The 21,626-nt window shown below is 42.3% G+C and overlaps 1 protein-coding gene across 1 annotated transcript in view; it reads right to left on the bottom strand.

Moving 5' to 3' along the window:
* Positions 1-20,064, bottom strand: part of LOC143751429 (uncharacterized) — a 26,039-nt gene extending 5,975 nt beyond the window's left edge. Inside the window, exons 1-3 of the mRNA XM_077244029.1 lie at positions 19,670-20,064; positions 17,980-18,123; positions 11,676-12,304 (exon numbers count right to left, since the gene is read on the bottom strand). Of these exons, the coding sequence (XP_077100144.1) occupies positions 11,676-12,304; positions 17,980-18,123; positions 19,670-19,994 (1,098 nt within the window). The 5' untranslated portion in view covers positions 19,995-20,064. The remainder of the gene's footprint in view (positions 1-11,675; positions 12,305-17,979; positions 18,124-19,669) is intronic.
* Between the last annotated feature and the right edge of the window lie 1,562 nt (positions 20,065-21,626).

Below are 21,626 nucleotides of genomic sequence, written 5' to 3'. Positions count from 1 at the left end.
ACTCCAGGCATGTCCAGGCTGCTAATGCCTAAGGACTGACACATCTGTACTTGAACAAACACTGCTCTGTGTGTGTGTGTGTGTGTGTGTGTGTGTACAACCGTTTTATGGAGGTCACGTTTCTATTAATCCTACAAACGGAGGAGGAGCAGATGCTGTTTCTAATGAGATGATTCTCAAACATCGGATCTCATGGGTCTGTCTGCGTGTTTGTGTTGTCACATCTATTGATGACACTCAGTGTTTCAGATAAAGCGTGACGCAAACAAACTAACACAATAGCTGTTCCCATCCACCTATTTTTATGTACTTTATGGGAAATTGAACAAAAAACGCTGGATGTAAACAAAAACATGCATAAATTCTAAATATGAGCATGAAAAAAGTATGCACTCAATTGTGTCAGATAAACTTTTTTTCGGATAAGGAAATATGCGCATTAACTACAATAGAAACACATTTACAGAATAAATTCCTTGATGTGCTTCAAAAGAGACATGTGACTTTGTGATGGGAGGCATAACTGGACCAACCAGCGGACCGATCTCGTTGATCACCCTAACCCATAACTAGGGCTGAACGATTATGGAAAATAATCTAATTGTGATTTTTTTTAACCAATATTGCGATTTAATATGCGATTACTATAAGTTCTTTACCTTCTGTATTAGTCGACAAAGACAAGCAATTAATCATTGTACAGTAGGGATGGGAATCTTTAGGCAGCTCATGATCCGATCTAATTTTTTTCTTATTAATTAATCTTAATAACACTTAAAATATGCATTTAATTACATGTGTAATATATATATATATGAACACATTTAATTAAACCAATTACATATTTAAAGGGTAAGTTCGGCGTTTTACAAGCAAAGCCCTGTTTTAAGATCGTTTCTGATTAAATCGAACGGTTAAGATTAAAATTTGGACACATGCTGCTGTCCCGAGAATTTGAGGTTTTTGTGTTAGCACCCCCCCCCCCCCCCCCCCGTGCATTTTGGGCACTTTTTGTGTTAAATCAAATTTATTTTGTCCATCAAAAGTGTACTTTCACTTTAATTGAGCGTGAGCAGTGCAGTAACGGCCGTAACGCTTCACCTGACAGACAGTTACGCTACACCTGACCATCAGTTACGCTACACCTGAGAGACAGTTACGCTACACCTGACAGACAGTTACGCTACACCTGACAGACAGGTACGCTACAAGTGACAGACAGTTATGCTACACCTGATAGTTATGCTACACCTGACAGACAGTTACGCTACACCTGATAGACAGGTACGCTACAAGTGACAGACAGTTATGCTACACCTGACAGACAGTTACGCTACACCTGACAGACAGGTACGCTACAAGTGACAGACAGTTATGCTACACCTGACAGACAGTTACGCTACACCTGATAGACAGGTACGCTACAAGTGACAGACAGTTATGCTACACCTGACAGACAGTTACGCTACACCTGATAGACAGGTACGCTACACCTGACAGACAGTTACGCTACACCTGATAGACAGGTACGCTACACCTGACAGACAGTTATGCTACACCTGACAGACAGTTACGCTACACCTGATAGACAGGTACGCTACAAGTGACAGACAGTTATGCTACACCTGATAGTTATGCTACACCTGACAGACAGTTACGCTACACCCGATAGACAGGTACGCTACAAGTGACAGACAGTTATGCTACACCTGACAGACAGTTACGCTACACCTGATAGACAGGTACGCTACAAGTGACAGACAGTTACGCTACACCTGACAGACAGTTACGCTACACCTGACAGACAGTTACGCTACACCTGACAGACAGTTATGCTACACCTGATAGTTATGCTACACCTGAGAGACAGTTACGCTACACCTGAGAGACAGTTACGCTACACCTGACCATCAGTTACGCTACACCTGACCGTCAGTTACGCTACACCTGACAGGCAGTTACGCTACACCTGACCGTCAGTTACGCTACACCTGACCGTCAGTTACGCTACACCTGACAGACAGTTACGCTACATCTGACAGACAGTTACGCTACACCTGATAGACAGGTACGCTACAAGTGACAGACAGTTATGCTACACCTGACAGACAGTTACGCTACACCTGATAGACAGGTACGCTACAAGTGACAGACAGTTATGCTACACCTGATAGTTAGGCTACACCTGACAGACAGTTACGCTACACCTGACAGACAGTTACGCTACACCTGACAGACAGTTACGCTACACCTGACAGACAGTTACGCTACACCTGACAGACAGTTACGTTACACCTGACAGACAGTTACGCTACACCTGAGACAGTTACGCTACACCTGACAGGCAGTTACGCTACACCTGACCGTCAGTTACGCTACACCTGACAGACAGTTACGCTAGACCTGACAGACAGTTACGCTACACCTGACCGTCAGTTACGCTACACCTGACCGTCAGTTACGCTACACCTGACAGTCACGCTACACCTGAGAGACAGTTACGCTACACCTGACAGACAGTTACGCTACACCTGACAGTCACGCTACACCTGAGAGACAGTTACGCTACACCTGACAGACAGTTACGCTACACCTGACAGTCACGCTACACCTGAGAGACAGTTACGCTACACCTGACAGTCACGCTACACCTGAGAGACAGTTACGCTACACCTGACAGTCACGCTACACCTGAGAGACAGTTACGCTACACCTGACAGTCACGCTACACCTGAGAGACAGTTACGCTACACCTGACAGTCACGCTAGGCTTGGGCGGTATTCCAATTTTTGATACCGTCAAACCTCCTCCCTATTTTACCGGGGTATACGGTATTACCGTGACTAATTAAAAATTATGACATAAGGCTCAGACAGCGTCACAAAACTGTTGGCTTGTGCCTACACCGTTCAGAAACTGAATACCAGATCGGGCATAAAAAACACACAAAAAAAATCGAGGCCAACCCGTGCACGTTGTGTCTGATCCCTGTTGACGGCATTAAATGTAATATGACAGATTCCTTTGATACCAATCTTTCATTTGAAAGTCATGTGTCTAGTGTCTGTAAAACCGCATTTTTCCATCTTAAAAATATATCTAAATTACGTCATATGCTCTCACTGACAAATGCGGAACAACTAGTTCATGCGTTCATGACATCAAGGCTAGATTATTGTAATGCTCTACTGGGTGGTTGCCCTGCACGCTTAATAAACAAACTACAGCTAGTTCAAAACGCAGCCGCTAGAGTTCTTACCAGAACCAGGAAGTACGACCATATTAGCCCGGTTCTGTCAACACTGCATTGGCTCCCTATTAAACATCGTATAAATTTTAAAATATTGCTGATTACTTACAAAGCACAAAATGGTTTAGCTCCCCAGTACTTGAGCGGGCTCTTAACGCATTATAGTCCTTCACGTCTATTGCGATCTCAAAACTCCGGCCAGTTGGCGGTAGATCCTTTTCCTATTTAGCACCAAAACTTTCCAAAAGCATTCACATAACACTCAATAGACTTCTATATTCAATATTAGGCTGCTTAGATTAGGTCAGCCGGAACTGGGAACACTTCCCTTAAATCCTGACGTACTCGTTACATCATAAGAAGAATGGCATCTACGCTAATTTTAGTGTCTTTGTTTATCCCGAGGTTTTCCCGCAGCCTGCCGGATCCAGGCCATATCCAGATCTGACGAAGGACTTTCGCCTGGACCCGATGACAATGCAGTGCTGAAGTGCCAACTAGCCTCTCCCTATGGAGGATCCCTATACCACTCTACAGATAAAGCCTTGTGGAATTTTTCGGTTCGCGTACCTACCCAAAGTGATAAGATAAAATAAAAATTCTGCATCAAAATTTATAGACAAGTAGTTTGTTTAGGCATGGTTTGTAAGGAATTATAAACCTGCGCACATTTATTCAAACGCACATAACTATAGAATCAATTCTTAATGCGCATGTGAACGCCATCAGCGTCTATCACAGGTTCACGTTTAAAGTCTGTTTAGAGAGAACGGTGTCGTCTTAGAGGCCCCTAATTTAATAACAAACTATCATTTAGAAGGAAGTGAATCAATCAAAACTAACTTTAGCTGGAAAAAACATTTTTCAAGAGCCACTATAAAACCAAACCAATCTCTGTTATCTTAAATTATATGTTTTGCTCTGTAAAGCTGCTTTGAAACAATCTACATTGTTAAAAGCGCTATATAAATGAGGATGACTTGACTTGACTTGACTTGACTATGAGCCGGAGCCCTATTTAGACTCGACTATTTTTAATACGTGGGCCAAATAATTGTTTAACTAAATCCGGTGACACGCGTCCATTGATTTTTATTAATACAACTTTTCTGTCAGTGCTGCAAAGATTCAGTTGACGATCGCCATCTCCTAGTGGACGCGCATATATAGAGAGAAATGCAAATCATGGATTACATAATCAGAAGGTATAGGCTAGCCTTTTTCTTTTCGTTTTGAATTGTTTCGTTTAAAGAAATTGACGATTGATATCTCCGTAGTGAACACGCCTATAGAGAGAAATGCACATCATGGATTAATCACAGAGTATGCTGCCTATATTTCTTTTCCTTTTGAATTGTTTCCTTTAAAGAAATTGACGAATCGCCATCTCCGTAGTGAACGATAGAGAGAAATGCACATCATGGATTAAATAATCAGAGAGTAGGCTAGCCTATTTCTTTTCGTTTTGAATAGTTTCGTTTAAGTTGATGATCGCCATTTCCGTATAGAACAGCATAGAGAGAAATGCACATCATGGATTAAATAATCAGCGAGTGGCCTATTTCTTTTCGTTTTGAATTGTTTCGTTTAATGAAATTTCAAGCTTTATTTAGATATCTGTCATGTCTGTGAGACATACACTGAGTTTCGGTTAATTTATGATGAGATTTTAATGCAAGTGACCGCGGCGCGCCAGCGCACGATCATGTCATGATTATATTGTCTGCTATATTTGATTCTTATTTATTATTGGTTGATAAAAAAAAAAATTAAAATTATGATACAATTTATACAAAACGAAATTCACTTTAAAGAAAGGCCTTTTACAAAATGAAACTTAATTAAGTGGTCAATGTCTGACTCCCGATGCATCCCATAATACTCGTGCTGTTCAGTTTTCATTATCAACATAAAAAAAATAACATTATAATATTTTAAAAAATATAAACGAATGCGCTTATTTAATGAACTCTTGGCAAAAGGCATCCTCGCAGCAGTGAGTGGGTGGTTGTTTCGGAGATGCGACATTAGGTTAGAGGTGTTTCCATCTCTCGCGGTCACCTTTTTATTGCAACATTTACAAATTGCCTCGTCAGTATTTACCGCCTCTCCCTTCTCTCACTCTCTCTCTCTCTCTCCTCCACACTGTCACTTGATGACAACTACATAAGCATTTTTAGACATTGAATAAATTATATTTATTTATTATATATAAGTACCGGTAATGACGGTATTGAAACTGATACCGTTGCTATTTTAAGACCCCGCGGTATACGTTATTACCGAAATACCGCCCAACCCTAAGTCACGCTACACCTGACAGACAGTTACGCTACACCTGACAGTCACGCTACACCTGAGAAACAGTTACGCTACACCTGACAGACAGTTACGCTACACCTGACAGACAGTTACACTACACCTGACAGTCACGCTACACCTGACAGACAGTTACGCTACACCTGACAGACAGTTACGCTACACCTGACAGTCACGCTACACCTGACAGTCACGCTACACCTGACAGTCACGCTACACCTGAGAGACAGTTACGCTACACCTGACAGACAGTTACGCTACACCTGAGAGACAGTTACGCTACACCTGACAGACAGTTACGCTACACCTGACAGACAGTTACGCTACACCTGACAGTCACGCTACACCTGAGAAACAGTTACGCTACACCTGACAGTCACGCTACACCTGAGAGACAGTCACGCTACACCTGAGAGACAGTTACGCTACACCTGACAGACAGTTACGCTACACCTGACAGACAGTTACGCTACACCTGACAGACAGTTACGCTACACCTGACAGACAGTTACGCTACACCTGACAGACAGTTACGCTACACCTGACAGTCACGCTACACCTGAGAAACAGTTACGCTACACCTGACAGACAGTTACGCTACACCTGACAGACAGTTACGCTACACCTGACAGACAGTTACGCTACACCTGACAGACAGTTACGCTACACCTGACAGACAGTTACGCTACACCTGACAGACAGTTACGCTACACCTGACAGTCACGCTACACCTGAGAAACAGTTACGCTACACCTGACAGACAGTTACGCTACACCTGACAGACAGTTACACTACACCTGACAGTCACGCTACACCTGACAGACAGTTACGCTACACCTGACAGACAGTTACGCTACACCTGACAGTCACGCTACACCTGAGAGACAGTTACGCTACACCTGACAGTCACGCTACACCTGAGAGACAGTTACGTTACACCTGACAGACAGTTACGCTACACCTGAGAGACAGTTACGCTACACCTGACAGTCACGCTACACCTGAGAGACAGTCACGCTACACCTGAGAGACAGTTACGCTACACCTGACAGACAGTTACGCTACACCTGACAGACAGTTACGCTACACCTGACAGACAGTTACGCTACACCTGACAGACAGTTACGCTACACCTGAGAGACAGTCACGCTACACCTGAGAGACAGTTACGCTACACCTGAGAGACAGTTACGCTACACCTGACAGTCACGCTACACCTGAGAGACAGTTACGCTACACCTGACAGACAGTTACGCTACACCTGAGAGACAGTTACGCTACACCTGACAGTTACGCTACACCTGACAGTCACGCTACACCTGAGAGACAGTCACGCTACACCTGAGAGACAGTTACGCTACACCTGAGAGACAGTCACGCTACACCTGAGAGACAGTTACGCTACACCTGACAGTCACGCTACACCTGAGAGACAGTTACGCTACACCTGAGAGACAGTTACGCTACACCTGAGAGACAGTTACGCTACACCTGAGAGACAGTTACGCTACACCTGAGAGACAGTTACGCTACACCTGACAGTCACGCTACACCTGAGAGACAGTTACGCTACACCTGAGAGACAGTCACGCTACACCTGAGAGACAGTTACGCTACACCTGAGAGACAGTTACGCTACACCTGAGAGACAGTTACGCTACACCTGACAGTCACGCTACACCTGAGAGACAGTTACGCTACACCTGACAGTCACGCTACACCTGAGAGACAGTCACGCTACACCTGAGAGACAGTTACGCTACACCTGAGAGACAGTTACGCTACACCTGAGAGACAGTTACGATACACCTGACAGCAGGGCTCGAGACTAACGCCGTCCTATCGTCCTGGGGACGATAGAAAATGTGTTTAGGACGAACAGAAATATTCTCCAGGACGCCTACAGGACGAAAGACATTTTTGTATGTGTGTTCATTTATTACTATCCTATTAGGCTAACTTACTTAGAAAATGCCAAAAGTAACCGACCAAACGCTGACTACAACGGAGTGCGTCTTCTCATGCTGTTACTATAGTTACGATCACTGGCCGCTACTCACCCGGAGACGTGTTCCGCGGTACCGGGTGCATATGGGTGCCTCTATCAAATGACTTAATGACATCGCAAATATGTTGCGCTGGTTAAACAACGGTAAAACAGATTGCTTTGCTTTTCATATTTGCTAAATAATAGCTGCCGTCTGTGTCGGTCTCAATGGGGCTGTTTACACCTGGCCACTTCATGCGTTTTCTCAGATCGGATAGCTATCGGATTTATCAAAACGATTCCATTTACATCTGGACACACAAATGTGTTTTTCACAAAACGGAAATAAATCCGATCTTCAATTCCCGCTAGTATGCAGATTTAATATAGTTCACGTCACCGAAAGCAACAGATATGAGCTACATTTTATTGATCATCAGCTAAAATCAAAATCAAAGACCGCAATAAGAGAGTGGCAACAGCACTGGTGAGATCATTCCGCTTCTTTACTTTTAATGAAGATGATTATGTCTTAAGCGTCTGCAACTTTGATTTGTGGTAGTTTGCACGCTGGCTTGATGAATAGATCGCTCATCTGCGGTGATGCTGAAGTAGCGCCCTCATATCTGGCTATAACATGACATATAACCTATCACACGTTTATTTTTTAAGCATGGTTGAGAGGAGTTAAATCTACATGTGCTTTCAAAAGCCAGATGCATTTACACTTGTCCAGTTTCGTCTGGAATGAGTCTCAGACCTCCTCCTGAAGTGGTTTGATTGATCGGATTTAAATCCGTCTCGAATGCGTTTCGGAGGGCATTTACACCTGGTCTTTTCACGATCGGAGAGCTATCCGATCACAGGAAACGTATGAAGTGGCCAGGTGTAAACAGCCCCATAGAGCTTGCTTTGAAAAGCTTGCGCGCCAACGTCATTCATGTCATTGGATCACTTGTGGTGACGATGCAGTGTGGGCAGGCTTAAGAGTCCACACGTGGGGTAGAAGCCGCTGATTGGCTGAGAAGCTTTCACTCAAAGCTTTCCTCGGGCTGCTTATTGGATGAACTGCTAAAATGAAAATCACTCACTAGTCACCATAGGCCTGGGTCAAAATGGACGAGCCCAGTATTTATTTGTTATCGTTTAATCCAACGAACTCAAAGTTTTGAGCTGTATGTATTTTTCTCGTAATTTTTGTATATGTAAAAAAAAAAAAAAAAAGAAAAAAAAAGATTTGTTCTGCATGAATACAAAAAAGCATTTAACTCCTGATATTATTAAATCTGTTTTTTACCTGTTTACAGATAACTACTTTGAATGGAGCTAAATAAATATATATATATCATAAAGATGGTGTTTTTTAATGGTGTTTTTATTATGTGACTAACAACTATAGATGATAATAACAAAGTACAGAAACAACATTTTGATTTTGGGACAGTTGACATTCACTTTAGGACGGTTCAAATTGTTTTTCAGGACAGTTCCAGGATGGAGGTGAAAAAAGTTAGTCTGGAGCCCTGCCTGACAGACAGTTACGCTACACCTGACAGACAGTTACGCTACACCTGACAGACAGTTACGCTACACCTGACAGACAGTTACGCTACACCTGATAGTTATGCTACACCTGACAGACAGTTACGCTACACCTGACAGACAGTTACGCTACACCTGATAGTTATGCTACACCTGACAGACAGTTACGCTACAGCTGACAGACAGTTACGCTACACCTGATAGTTATGCTACACCTGACAGACAGTTACGCTACACCTGACAGACAGTTACGCTACACCTGATAGTTATGCTACACCTGACAGACAGTTACGCTACACCTGATAGTTATGCTACACCTGACAGACAGTTACGCTACACCTGACAGACAGTTACGCTACACCTGACAGACAGTTACGCTACACCTGACAGACAGTTACGCTACACCTGACAGACAGTTACGCTACACCTGACAGACAGTTACGCTACACCTGACAGACAGTTACGCTACACTTGACAGACAGTTACGCTACACTTGACAGACAGTTACTCTACACCTGACAGGCAGTTACGCTACACTTGACAGAAAGTTACGCTACACTTGACAGAAAGTTACGCTACCCTTGACAGAAAGTTACGCTACACTTGAAAGACAGTTACGCTACACTTGAAAGTTACGCTACACTTGAAAGTTACGCTACACCTGACAGACAGTTACGCTACACCTGACAGACAGTTACGCTACACTTGACAGACAGTTACGCTACACTTGACAGACAGTTACTCTACACCTGACAGGCAGTTACGCTACACTTGACAGAAAGTTATGCTACACTTGACAGAAAGTTACGCTACACTTGACAGACAGTTACGCTACACCTGACAGACAGTTACGCTACACCTGACAGACTGTTCTCCTACACCTGACAGACAGTTACGCTACACCTGACAGACAGTCACGCTACACTTGACAGAAAGTTACGCTACACTTGACAGACAGTTACGCTACACCTGAAAGTTACGCTACACCTGAAAGTTACGCTACACCTGACAGACAGTTACGCTACACCTGACAGACAGTTACGCTACACCTGACAGACAGTTACGCTACACCTGACAGACAGTTACGCTACACCTGACAGACAGTTACGCTACACCTGACAGACAGTTACGCTACACTTGACAGACAGTTACGCTACACTTGACAGACAGTTACTCTACACCTGACAGGCAGTTACGCTACACTTGACAGAAAGTTACGCTACACTTGACAGAAAGTTACGCTACCCTTGACAGAAAGTTACGCTACACTTGAAAGACAGTTACGCTACACTTGAAAGTTACGCTACACTTGAAAGTTACGCTACACCTGACAGACAGTTACGCTACACCTGACAGACAGTTACGCTACACTTGACAGACAGTTACGCTACACTTGACAGACAGTTACTCTACACCTGACAGGCAGTTACGCTACACTTGACAGAAAGTTATGCTACACTTGACAGAAAGTTACGCTACACTTGAAAGACAGTTACGCTACACCTGAAAGTTACGCTACACTTGAAAGTTACGCTACACCTGACAGACAGTTACGCTACACCTGACAGACAGTTACGCTACACCTGACAGACAGTTACGCTACACCTGACAGACAGTTACGCTACACCTGACAGACAGTTACGCTACACCTGAAAGTTACGCTACACCTGACAGACAGTTACGCTACACCTGACAGACAGTTACGCTACACCTGACAGACAGTTACGCTACACTTGACAGACAGTTACGCTACACCTGACAGACAGTTACGCTACACCTGACAGACAGTTACACTACACCTGACAGACAGTTACGCTACACTTGACAGACAGTTACGCTACACCTGAAAGTTACGCTACACCTGATAACAGGACACATGGATGTGTTCAGCAGACACAGTGCGAAGCCTCCTGCGTAGACATGGTGTAAGAGTCTTCCAGACCAACATGTAGATAGATATAGATATAACAGATCCCCTTCACACTAATGCACACATCTATTCTGACTGTGTTTTCTCAATCATACAAGCTCTTTTTGGATGTAATTGGCAGCAAGCTTGACATGGCTGTCTCTAATCCACAGATAAGTGCTATTGCAACGAGGAGCTGAGATTAAAAATTAGAGACCAATCAGAATCGATTCAGAATCAGAACCAACAAGTCGATTCTGAATTTTAAAAATGTGAGGCTTTAAGCACTGTTGAGCGGAATCATAAACAGCTTTGATTGGCTTGGTACCGAAGTCGATACTCGTCAACACTAGAGTCTCGGGTATAAAAACTTGTGCAGATTACATCCTGAAAGAGCATGTAAGCACAAAAAAATTCCAGTTTTTATTGAATAGACAGAAGCCTGACCCTGTGCAAAGTGCATATATAATTACCAATAGCAGAAGCTTCAGCATGTGATGTTTTATATCAATAATGTGTGCATGGGAAATGGTTTTATCCACAAGGTCCCTGATCTGTCATTAGAGAGGAATGATGTTTGGTCTCCTGTACCGATTCTCTGCTGCAGCTCCAGCTAAACCTACAAACACCCGACAGTGCAACACAACTGTCCCATCTATCTACTAACCTGAGTGTGAAAGTTTGCCATAGTAGTCGTCTCGATGTCCTTCTTCCCCAGGATTTCCATTTTGACGGGCGAGTTGGGGAACTTGCAGGAGAAGTACTCGAGGAAGTCTGGGAGATATGAGGCGGCCCCGTGGATCACGCCCATCACGTAGTTGGCAGAGCCATCCTGGTCCTCGCTAAACGACAAGCTCACGAACTCCTGCGCGAACCTCTGCATCTGCACAGGCGTCAGGACCGAGAGCTCCTTGCTGTAGGCGTGCAGAACCAGGGCTCCTCCGTTGGGCTGGTTCTCCACATGGACCAGACAGCCGAACTCCAGCCGGTCCAGCCCGGGCAGTGTAGCGGGTTTATCCGGGCTGTCTGTGGCGCTCAGACTCTGAGTGCAGATGTTCTTCAGGCTCGGTGTGCTTCTGTTCTCCGCTGTCGGGCTACAGGAGCTCATAGAGACGCTCTGCTGGACCGGAGCCGGAGGCTGGAACTCTGACTCAGAACTAACGGTCTGGCTGGACTTGCTGTACATCTTGGGCCGCTTTCGCTTTTCACCTTCTTTATGTTTCTTTTTCTTTTTCTTCTTGACCTTTTTCATCAGCAAGTCCTCAGCGGAGTTTATCTTTGGCTTCTCTCCGTCACCTACAGCACAGGAGAAAGGTGATTAACTTCACAAACATCCTCAGAACAAAAGAAAAAAATATTTCACCCCCAACAAATAACAGAGCTGATAAGGACCGGAGCAGACAGTGATGCATGTCATGTCAAGTCAAGTCACCTTCATTTATACAGTGCTCTAACAATATGGACTGTTTCAAAGCAGTTTTACAGTGATAATAGGAAATTAAAGTAACAGATTGTTTAGGCTTTACAGCAGCTCTAGAATAAAGTTATTGTTCTGCTAAAGTTAGTTTTGAATGATTCACTTCCGTCGCAACATCGTTAGTTATTAACTTAGCGGCCGCTAAAGCCAGTTTTATGCTTCTGCGTCGAATCGACGGCGTACCCCCGCAGCGCAGTACCCCTCTGCGTCGCCGCGAACCCCTCCGCCGTAGCTCGACGTGCACCTCCAAAAAATTGTAACTACGCGTCGAGGCGACGCAGACCACAAGGGCTGTGATTGGTCAGATGCACCGCGATGCAACTCAACCTGACGCAGAACTATAAAAAGGCCACGACTCCGTAGGAGTGACGCCGTAGCTACGCCGTGGAGTTGACGCACAAGCATAATGAGGCCTTAACACAACACCCTTCAACAGAAAACCCTTAATGCGATCCGGCCGCTCATTTGTACAAAATGCCTGGTGGCCCGAGAACGCAAACCATGAAATAGGTTCCAAGGTACAAGCCTTGAAAAGTTTATAATACAGACTTTTTTATTGCTTCCGCGTAGCCACGCGAACCGGAATTATCCCGACAACGTTTTATCAGTACAGAGGTAATAGGGAAGGAGGCCTTCACCGGGGAGAGACTAGTGACACTTCAGGACTGCGTTGTCGTCGTGTCCAGGCGCAGGTCCTTCATCAGTTCTAGAGTGAGTGTGTGTGTGTGTGTGTGTGTGTGTGATACAGTGTGTAAGTGAGTGTGTGTGTGTGAGAGAGACTGTGTAAGTGAGTGTGTTTGTCCAGGCACAGGTCCTTCATCAGTTCTAGAGTGAGTGAGTGTGTGTGTGTGTGTGTGTGTGTGTGTGTGTGTGTGTGTGTGTGTGTGTGTGTGTGTGTGAGACAGTGTGTAAGTGAGTGTGTGTGTGTCCAGGCGCAGGTCCTTCATCAGTTCTGGAGTGTGTGTGTGTGTGTGTGTTTGTGTGTGTGAGACAGTGTGTAAGTGAGTGTGTGTGTCCAGGCGCAGGTCCTTCATCAGTTCTGGAGTGTGTGTGTGTGTGTGAGACAGTGTGTGTGTGTGTGTGATACAGTGTGTAAGTGAGTGTGTGTGTCCAGGCGCAGGTCCTTCATCAGTTCTGGAGTGTGTGTGTGTGTGTGAGACAGTGTGTAAGTGAGTGTGTGTGTCCAGGCGCAGGTCCTTCATCAGTTCTGGAGTGTGTGTGTGTGTGTGTGAGACAGTGTGTAAGTGAGTGTGTGTGTCCAGGCGCAGGTCCTTCATCAGTTCTGGAGTGTGTGTGTGTGTGAGACAGTGTGTATCTGGATACGGCTTGGATCCGACAGACTGCGGTAAACCTCGGGATCAGGGCTTGACATTAACTTTTTTGCTCACTAGCCAATGTGGCTAGTGGTTTTCCAAAGTTGCTAGCCACACAGCATTTTTACTAGCCACATTTTTGTTGTTGTGAAATTACCTGATTAAAGTTGACTGGCGTGCTAAAATTTACTTGAACTAGATTTACAACCCTTTTAAATGTAAAACCACTGTACACACCCAAATCAAGACTACATAAATGTATAACAATACAGGTCATTATCATTAGCTCTGATAAGGTTGTGTGTAAAGCTCCTTTTTTTAAATAAAACCATGTATTAAGATAAAGACATAAAAAAGTAGCTTCTTATTGCATAATATAAGTGGTGCATGGATGTAGAAGATTAATAAAAAAGATAAAAAACTAAACTGAAAAAACCTTTAGCATTAGATACACTGTCTGTTAAAATATCAGAATCAGACTCAGAATTACTTTATTGAGCCCCGATGGGAAATTCTATGTTACAAGTTGCCATGGAAAGTAGGTCAGTCTCAAAACCTCACGAAAAATGCATGCCATGGTTCGGACAAAGTTGCTTTGATTTTCATTAAAATTTGAGGGGAACGTTCCTCTCATCATAAAGAACACATTTCAGTTTGTCATTTTTGTGCTCAGGCCCTAATAATGACTGGTAAGGTTGACAAGAAATGGATAGAAATATACAATGTAAATGTAAAAACTCCTTATCAACAACAGCAGTAAATAATAGAGTAGAAAAAACATATCTGCATTAGAACAACAATGAGCAAAGAAGAACAAATTATTTTTGGCTCATCAATCCAAATTTTGAAAAAATACTTGAATGTGAGCGTGACTGGCGAGCAGGACGAGGCCGAGGCGTGAGAGAACGGCACGAGCCGGTGGCGTGATTAATGATGAATGACTCCTGCGTGACGCTCCGGTCTCATATCTCTCACGGAGGAGCGGAAGCAGAAAAGGAGGAGCGGCGAATGTGAAGAGCGAGTTTTATTTCGTGTTTTGTTTTATTGTATGTGGCGGCAGTCGACCGTGAGGGACTGCCGTCTTTACTTTCGTTTTTGTTTTGTCATTCAAATGTATTTGATTGTTCGCCGGTTCCAGCCTCCTTCTTCCCATAACACCTGAACTGCGTTACACTGGTGCCGAAACCCGGGAAGGAGGAGGCGGGAACCGGCCAAAGTGGCTAGTTGGAGTGACTGTGTTACACGCCACGAGCAAAATACACCCGCATTTGGCGGGTGTTAATGTCAAGCGCTGCTCGGGATAAACAGAGACACTAATATTAGCGTAGACGCCATCCTTCTTATGATGTAACGATTACATCAGGATTTAAGGGAAGTGTTCCCAGTTCCGGCTGACCTAATCTAAGCAGCCTAATATTGAATTATAGAAGTCTATAGAGTGTTATGTGAATGCTAGGTCAAAGAGATGTGTTTTTAGTCTAGCTTTGAACTGACAGACTGTGTCTGCTTCCCGGACAATGTTAGGAAGATTGTTCCAAAGTTTTGGTGCTAAATAGGAAAAGGATCTACCGCCAGCAGTCGATTTAGATATTCTAGGTATTATCAACTGGCCGGAGTTTTGAGATCGCAATAGACGTGAAGGACTATAATGCGTTAAGAGCTCGCTCAAGTACTGGGGAGCTAAACCATTTAGTGCTTTGTAAGTAATCAGCAATATTTTAAAATCTATACGATGTTTAATAGGAAGCCAATGCCGTGTTGACAGAACCGGGCTAATATGGTCGTACTTCCTGGTTCTGGTAAGAACTCTAGCGGCTGCGTTTTGGACTAGCTGTAGTTTGTTTATTAAGCGTGCAGGGCAACCACCCATAAGAGCATTACAATAATCTAGCCTTGATGTCATGAACGCATGAACTAGTTGTTCCGCATTTGTCAGTGAGAGCATATGACGTAATTTAGATATATTTTTAAGATGGAAAAATGCGGTTTTACAGACACTAGACACGTGACTTTCAAATGAAAGATTGGTATCAAAGAGCACACACACACACACACACACACACACACACACACACACACACACACACACACACACACACACACACACACACACAGGTTCCTAACCGACGACGAAGACTTAACAGAGCAGCATCAAGTGTTAGACGGTATTCTAAGTTATTACGTGAGGAAGATTTTTGTCCAATAATTAGAATCTTTTTTCAGAATTAAGTAGTAGGAAATTACTAGTCATCCTATTTTTTTTATCAAATCACCTGTTCACAATTCACGGTCTGTTAAACATCTGAGAGACATGAGGTTTCTGTTGTGAAGGAGACACACATTACGCTACTTTGAGTAAATCCACAAGTTGAACACTTGTTAAGCGCCAACTAGCAAAAATAACAAATTACCAACAAATGTTTTTTTTGCACATTTGTCTCACAGATCTACAATTTCCCACCGAAACTCACTTAAAAGCATTGGGTGTCGCTGTATATGTGTGACCTCGAGATGATGATTTTTTTTGTCTGTTAAGGTACTCGACTGCAAAATGACTAAGTGCCCCTTCCATTTAAAAATAAACATTTAATAATACATTATTTAAATCAAAAGTTGTAACTGCATTATTTAATGGACCTGAGCTGATATTCTTCTGTAACAAATGTAGCTATTGCTCATTGTTAATGCATTAACTAACATTAATAAATTGGACCTTATTCTAAAGTGTTACCCATTTGTTCTTTAATTCTTTGCACTTTAATCTGTTTGAAAGCTGTTAACTTTATATTTTTTTGTGTATTGCTTTATTGTAGTGTTGTTTTTGTTATGAGAACAAAAGTTATTAAACTTGTTATAATATGACAACACTTTTTTAACTTATTTTAATAACGTGACAAAAGCTTCAGCAATTATCGCAACATGAATATTTTATAGCGTCCCATGCCTAATAGAAATACAAATGTCAAAAATATTTGCCATGTTAATAAAACACATTAAATCAGGGATGCAAAAACAATTCAAATGTATCCAACGCCCTACTTTCTTTAAATAATGTAATGCAATTAGTTAGTGTAGTCATCAGTTGTGTATGAACTATCATGTAGTGTATTAAACAGTCTAGGGTGTGACTATGAGAAATGTGTTTTAAGCAAGGACAGATGAGAGTTTAACAGCTGACATTAATGAAAGGCACAGGCGAGAGTTGATGTGAAAAAAACACACACAAAAAAACCCTGTACAAAGCCAAAGTCAAATCTATCCAACTCACAAAAGTCCCACTAACAGCAGTAACTGCAGCCAATGGACTCTTGATGCTCCATATGATCAACTATTACCTCATTTCAATGTCATGATTAGAGCAAATCATTAGTTAAAACATTAAGGTCATATTTTCTTGAGCTTTTAACAACACGTACCGCTGTGCTGTAACCAAGTTTCAGTGCTTAGACTATAACGGTGCAAGTTACATATACAAGCTTTTTTCTAATTTAGTAGAAATTAGTTCTAGTTTTAATCTGTTACTCTAGTGGTCTTGACTGCATTTGTGCCATATATATATATATAAATAAATATATATGTCTGTTTTGAACGAATATTTCTGACTGCTTGAAAAACAACAACAATGAAATCAAGATTATGGTTCCAAAGCGGTTGATCTCGATTAAGCCGAGCTCCGATCACAGGATTCGCTCCACGATTTCAGCCCAAACATTACATGATCCTTTTATTCCTGAATGAGAATATCAGGTGTTTTCAAAGACAAAGAAAGCAGAACCTGCTGCCAATGGAAAAGGTTCACACTTGGTTCTTTCTTCCAGGGATCAAAAGGAACAGAATAAAAAACGCTGGTCCTTTTTTTAGTCATCATAATGTGTCTTAGTCGAAATTATATTCACTCTTCACTAATCACTTTTGTTGTAATACCTTTTTACAACAAAATGAAACATCACTGAACTTAAGCTGAACTGTGACGCTATTTTCTTCAAGAAACAAACTTTGTTGCATTATTTTCCTGTTATCTCTCTAAAGCTGCTTTTTAAACACTTTGTATTGTAAAAAGCTCTATATAAATAAATGTGACTTGACTGTTGTTTTAAGAAACCCCTAAACCTGCAGCCCAGGTCAAAGGTGAAAGGTCACAGACGTTCAGGTGTGGGTGTTTAATGGCGTCTGTGAATTACCTTTCTGCAGGATCTTCACCTCTCCATTCTCTCTCTTCATCTCCGTCATCAGCTTATGTTTTCTTTTCTCCATCTCTCTCTCCTGCTCTCTCTCTTTCTTTTTCTCACGGTCTCTGTCTTTAGGTTTCTCTTTAATGGTGTGTTCTGTAGGAGGAAGAAACACACCAGAGGGTTAAAGCATGCACTGATGTTCCCGAATCCGGCTCATGTTCATGATTTTACTTCAGTTAGAAGTCTTCAGCACCCAAACACTCGATTCCTCAACACATTATCAGTCTTCTCTACTATATCTTCATATTCCTGGATAAACTTAAAATTAAGGTATGAACAGTCCTTCAACTTCTTTATGCACAAGATAATTTCTTATTTTCAGTCTTGATTCTTCTGGTCAGTTCTAACCAGATCACAATCTTGAGGATAAATTTCAGGGTCGAAAAATGTTGCCATAAAGACAAACTGCACAAATTGTGTAAAAAAAAAAAAAAACATGACTCTAAAGCACAAAAACATTCGACAGAAAGTTCAACCAAAAGGGTTCATTCTGTCATTTTTTTAACCTCATTTCGCTCCAAAACCTGTATGACTTTCTTCTGCGAAACACTAAAGATATTTTGTAGAACATTTCAACTTTTTTGTCAATACAGTGGAAGTAAATGGTGTCCATAACATAATATCTCATTGACTTTAATCATGTGGACAACATTTTTATTTAGAATATCTTCTTTAGTGTTCCACTGATGAAAAAGAGTCACACAGGTTTAGAGGATCATGAGAGCAAGTAAATGACAAAACTGTTCCTATAAATGAAATCAGACCATGTGTTTCATTGAAGAAATACAGCTTCTTCTAAGCTTTACAATCCATTTACTGCCTTTGTCAATAACAAAAAACTGAACTTTAATGAGTTATGGTGAGTAACTGGTTCTCAACTCTATCCAGGACACAGAAGGGTTATAGCTTTATTAGTGCTGATCATGTGTGTAACAGGCCTGATACAAACACACAACTGCAGTACGACATGCACGCAAGAGAAGCAGAAATCTGATTTATTACAAAGTAAGAGAACATCACTGTCACAAACACTGTTTCAGTCCAACTTCACGGCAGGAACTTCATCTGAATTCATGTTTCTTCTGTAAATTAATGTTTCCCAGGCTGAATACATCGTTAATAACACGTCCGAGGTGGTAATAACATTTCAGCAATAAACCAGTAACGTTAACGTTAGATATTAGAATCATGATTGTTCGTTTTGGTGTCTGAATAACGTCAGATTTTTCAGGAATGACAGCAGTTTACTGTGTTTATTACAACAGGTAATTATTCTAACGTTGATATTTGGATATTAACATATGTTTCCGATTATGTTCAGGGAGTGTGACGATTCTCTCAGATATTATTAACACAGCAGATGTTATAACGCTATTATGGTTTAATATGCTCGTTCTGCGGCGGGTCACATTGCAGCTGCACGCGCTCCGTCACCGCTCGGGTCGCGCGCCGATGCTAAGCTAACTAGCGCTGTCGGATGTGTTGGACACACAAATAAACACACACGCGCTCACAGAGGCACAATAAACACATCATAAACACACACACACACACATACACACTCGCACAGATCACATCTAGCGAACCAACGGCCCGTTATCAGCAACAAACAGCGCCCGAGCGAAGCGGCTGTCGATACCTTTCTGCGACAACTTCAGCTCTCCGTTTTCCTTCTTCACACTGAGGTGATTTTCAGCCGCCAGTTTGTGTTTCTTCCTCTCTTTTTCTCTCTCTTTGCCTTTCTCTTTCTCTCGGTCTCTGTCTTTCTCTGTTTTGGGTTTCTTGTTTTTCGGTTTGCTGCTGTAATTCTGCTGCTCCGTGCCCCCGTTCATCTTCTTGGCTTTAAATATTTTCTCCTCTTGTCGGATTTTCTTGGCCGGTGGAGGATGATGATGATGGTGCTCCCGGTTCTGGGACGGTGGTTTCGGTTCAGTGGGTTTGTTGAGCTGAATGAACTCCGCCATCTTTTCTCTATTTACTCTCTCTCTCGAGCTGCTGCTGTTTGTGTAAGAGGCACGGGAGGGGCGTGGCCTGGTGTTGATTGACAGGAAAACGTACTGTGTGGGGCGTGGCCTGGTTGACTATTGACAGCGAGCGCAGCTTTTTAAAGCGGGTGGACAGGAGAGGTGACGTCAGCAGCTTAGTCACTGTATTCATTTGAATAAGATCCATGAGCCCATTTACTATTATATTTCATACTAGCATTCAAACGCTTTCATGGTGAAAACAGTTTCAAACTTATATATTATATCCGTGGTTTTAAATACCATTTACAAATTTATTCTAAATTCCACTCGAAACGTTTATTTTAAAATGCACACATGGTGTTTCCGATGAGCAAGTATAAAGTTTAGCCTAGATTTGTTTGAGATGCGAAAGTTCTGCGTAAAACCAGAGAATGTCTAAGAAGAGAATTGGCACTGTATGGTTACTTCCGGTTTCTGGCTGGCTGCAGTAACACGTCTCTGTCCATGCGGGGGCGCTCGCAGGCGAGTGCAGAATGAATGGGAGTCTATGGGGTTTCAACCCCAGAAATCCACTTTTCTCAGGATGGAAATTTTTTCAAGTAATTTGAAAGTTGCATTCAAAAGGGGGGCTAAGATAATACACTCAGCTGAAAATTGGATTTTTAAGTTAACTTATCTGTTCTAAAAATCCGTTCAAAAATGTGATGTCACATTATAGCAAAATGATAGCGTGTTTCGGCCAACAACGACCTAACCTGTAAGAAATCGAAAGGACATAAGTACTCGTTCATTAGACTTTTGGACTATAATCTATATTGAACTTGCGGAATCAACAATGAAATCTACGTTGATTCAACGACAAGCCGGAGAAAGGGATACATTTAGCCGTCTAGCTCCATAGACTCCCATTCATTCTGCACTCGCCCGCGATCACCTCTAGTGGAATTCTAATGGAACTGCAACCAAGATGATACAATGGGGCTAATAGGAAGTGCCAAGGCTCTCCTGTAGATGGGCTCTGGTAAAACCAATCACCAATGATCACTGCGATGTCATGCTGATTCTGTTACAGTACTCTCGCAAGAGCTTGTAGTTTCAGACCCAAGCGTGGTCTTTTTTATTTGCAACATTAGAGATGTCTCGCTAAATAACACTGACTGCACTTAACGAACTGGAAAAAGCTCCAATGGTATTGAAATCTGGCATAGATAGTAGCTGGTATAAACCTTAATTGAACTTATAAACAATTAAAAAGTATCGAACATCTGTGAACGCCATCTACGGTTGAGATGATCGGCACAATCCTCACAGTGCATTATGGGTATTCTTGAGCTTTTAAATGTAGGGCTGCACGAAAATGAAAAAAAGTGACTTTTTTAGAATAATATTTTATGCTAATATTATTCCTGAATATAGAGTTTGACTAACAAATGCATGTTCTGTACACAGTATTTTATAAATATTTTTTATTTACAGTTGTATACTTTATAATAAAAAGAAAAAAATGCAAAGGCAGAACCAACTGGCTTGTCTGAAATTGGAAGTCTGAAATCGAGCAAAATCTGCAACCGCTGTACAAAACTAAATCTGTAGCCGACGCACAACACAAAATCTATAACTGAATCCACA

Source organism: Siphateles boraxobius, unplaced genomic scaffold (genome assembly GCF_051911475.1).
Source record: "Siphateles boraxobius isolate OS27281-9 unplaced genomic scaffold, OSU_SipBor_1 257, whole genome shotgun sequence".
Taxonomy (NCBI): Eukaryota; Metazoa; Chordata; class Actinopteri; order Cypriniformes; family Leuciscidae; genus Siphateles; species Siphateles boraxobius.
This window is presented reverse-complemented; position numbering and strand designations above follow the sequence as displayed.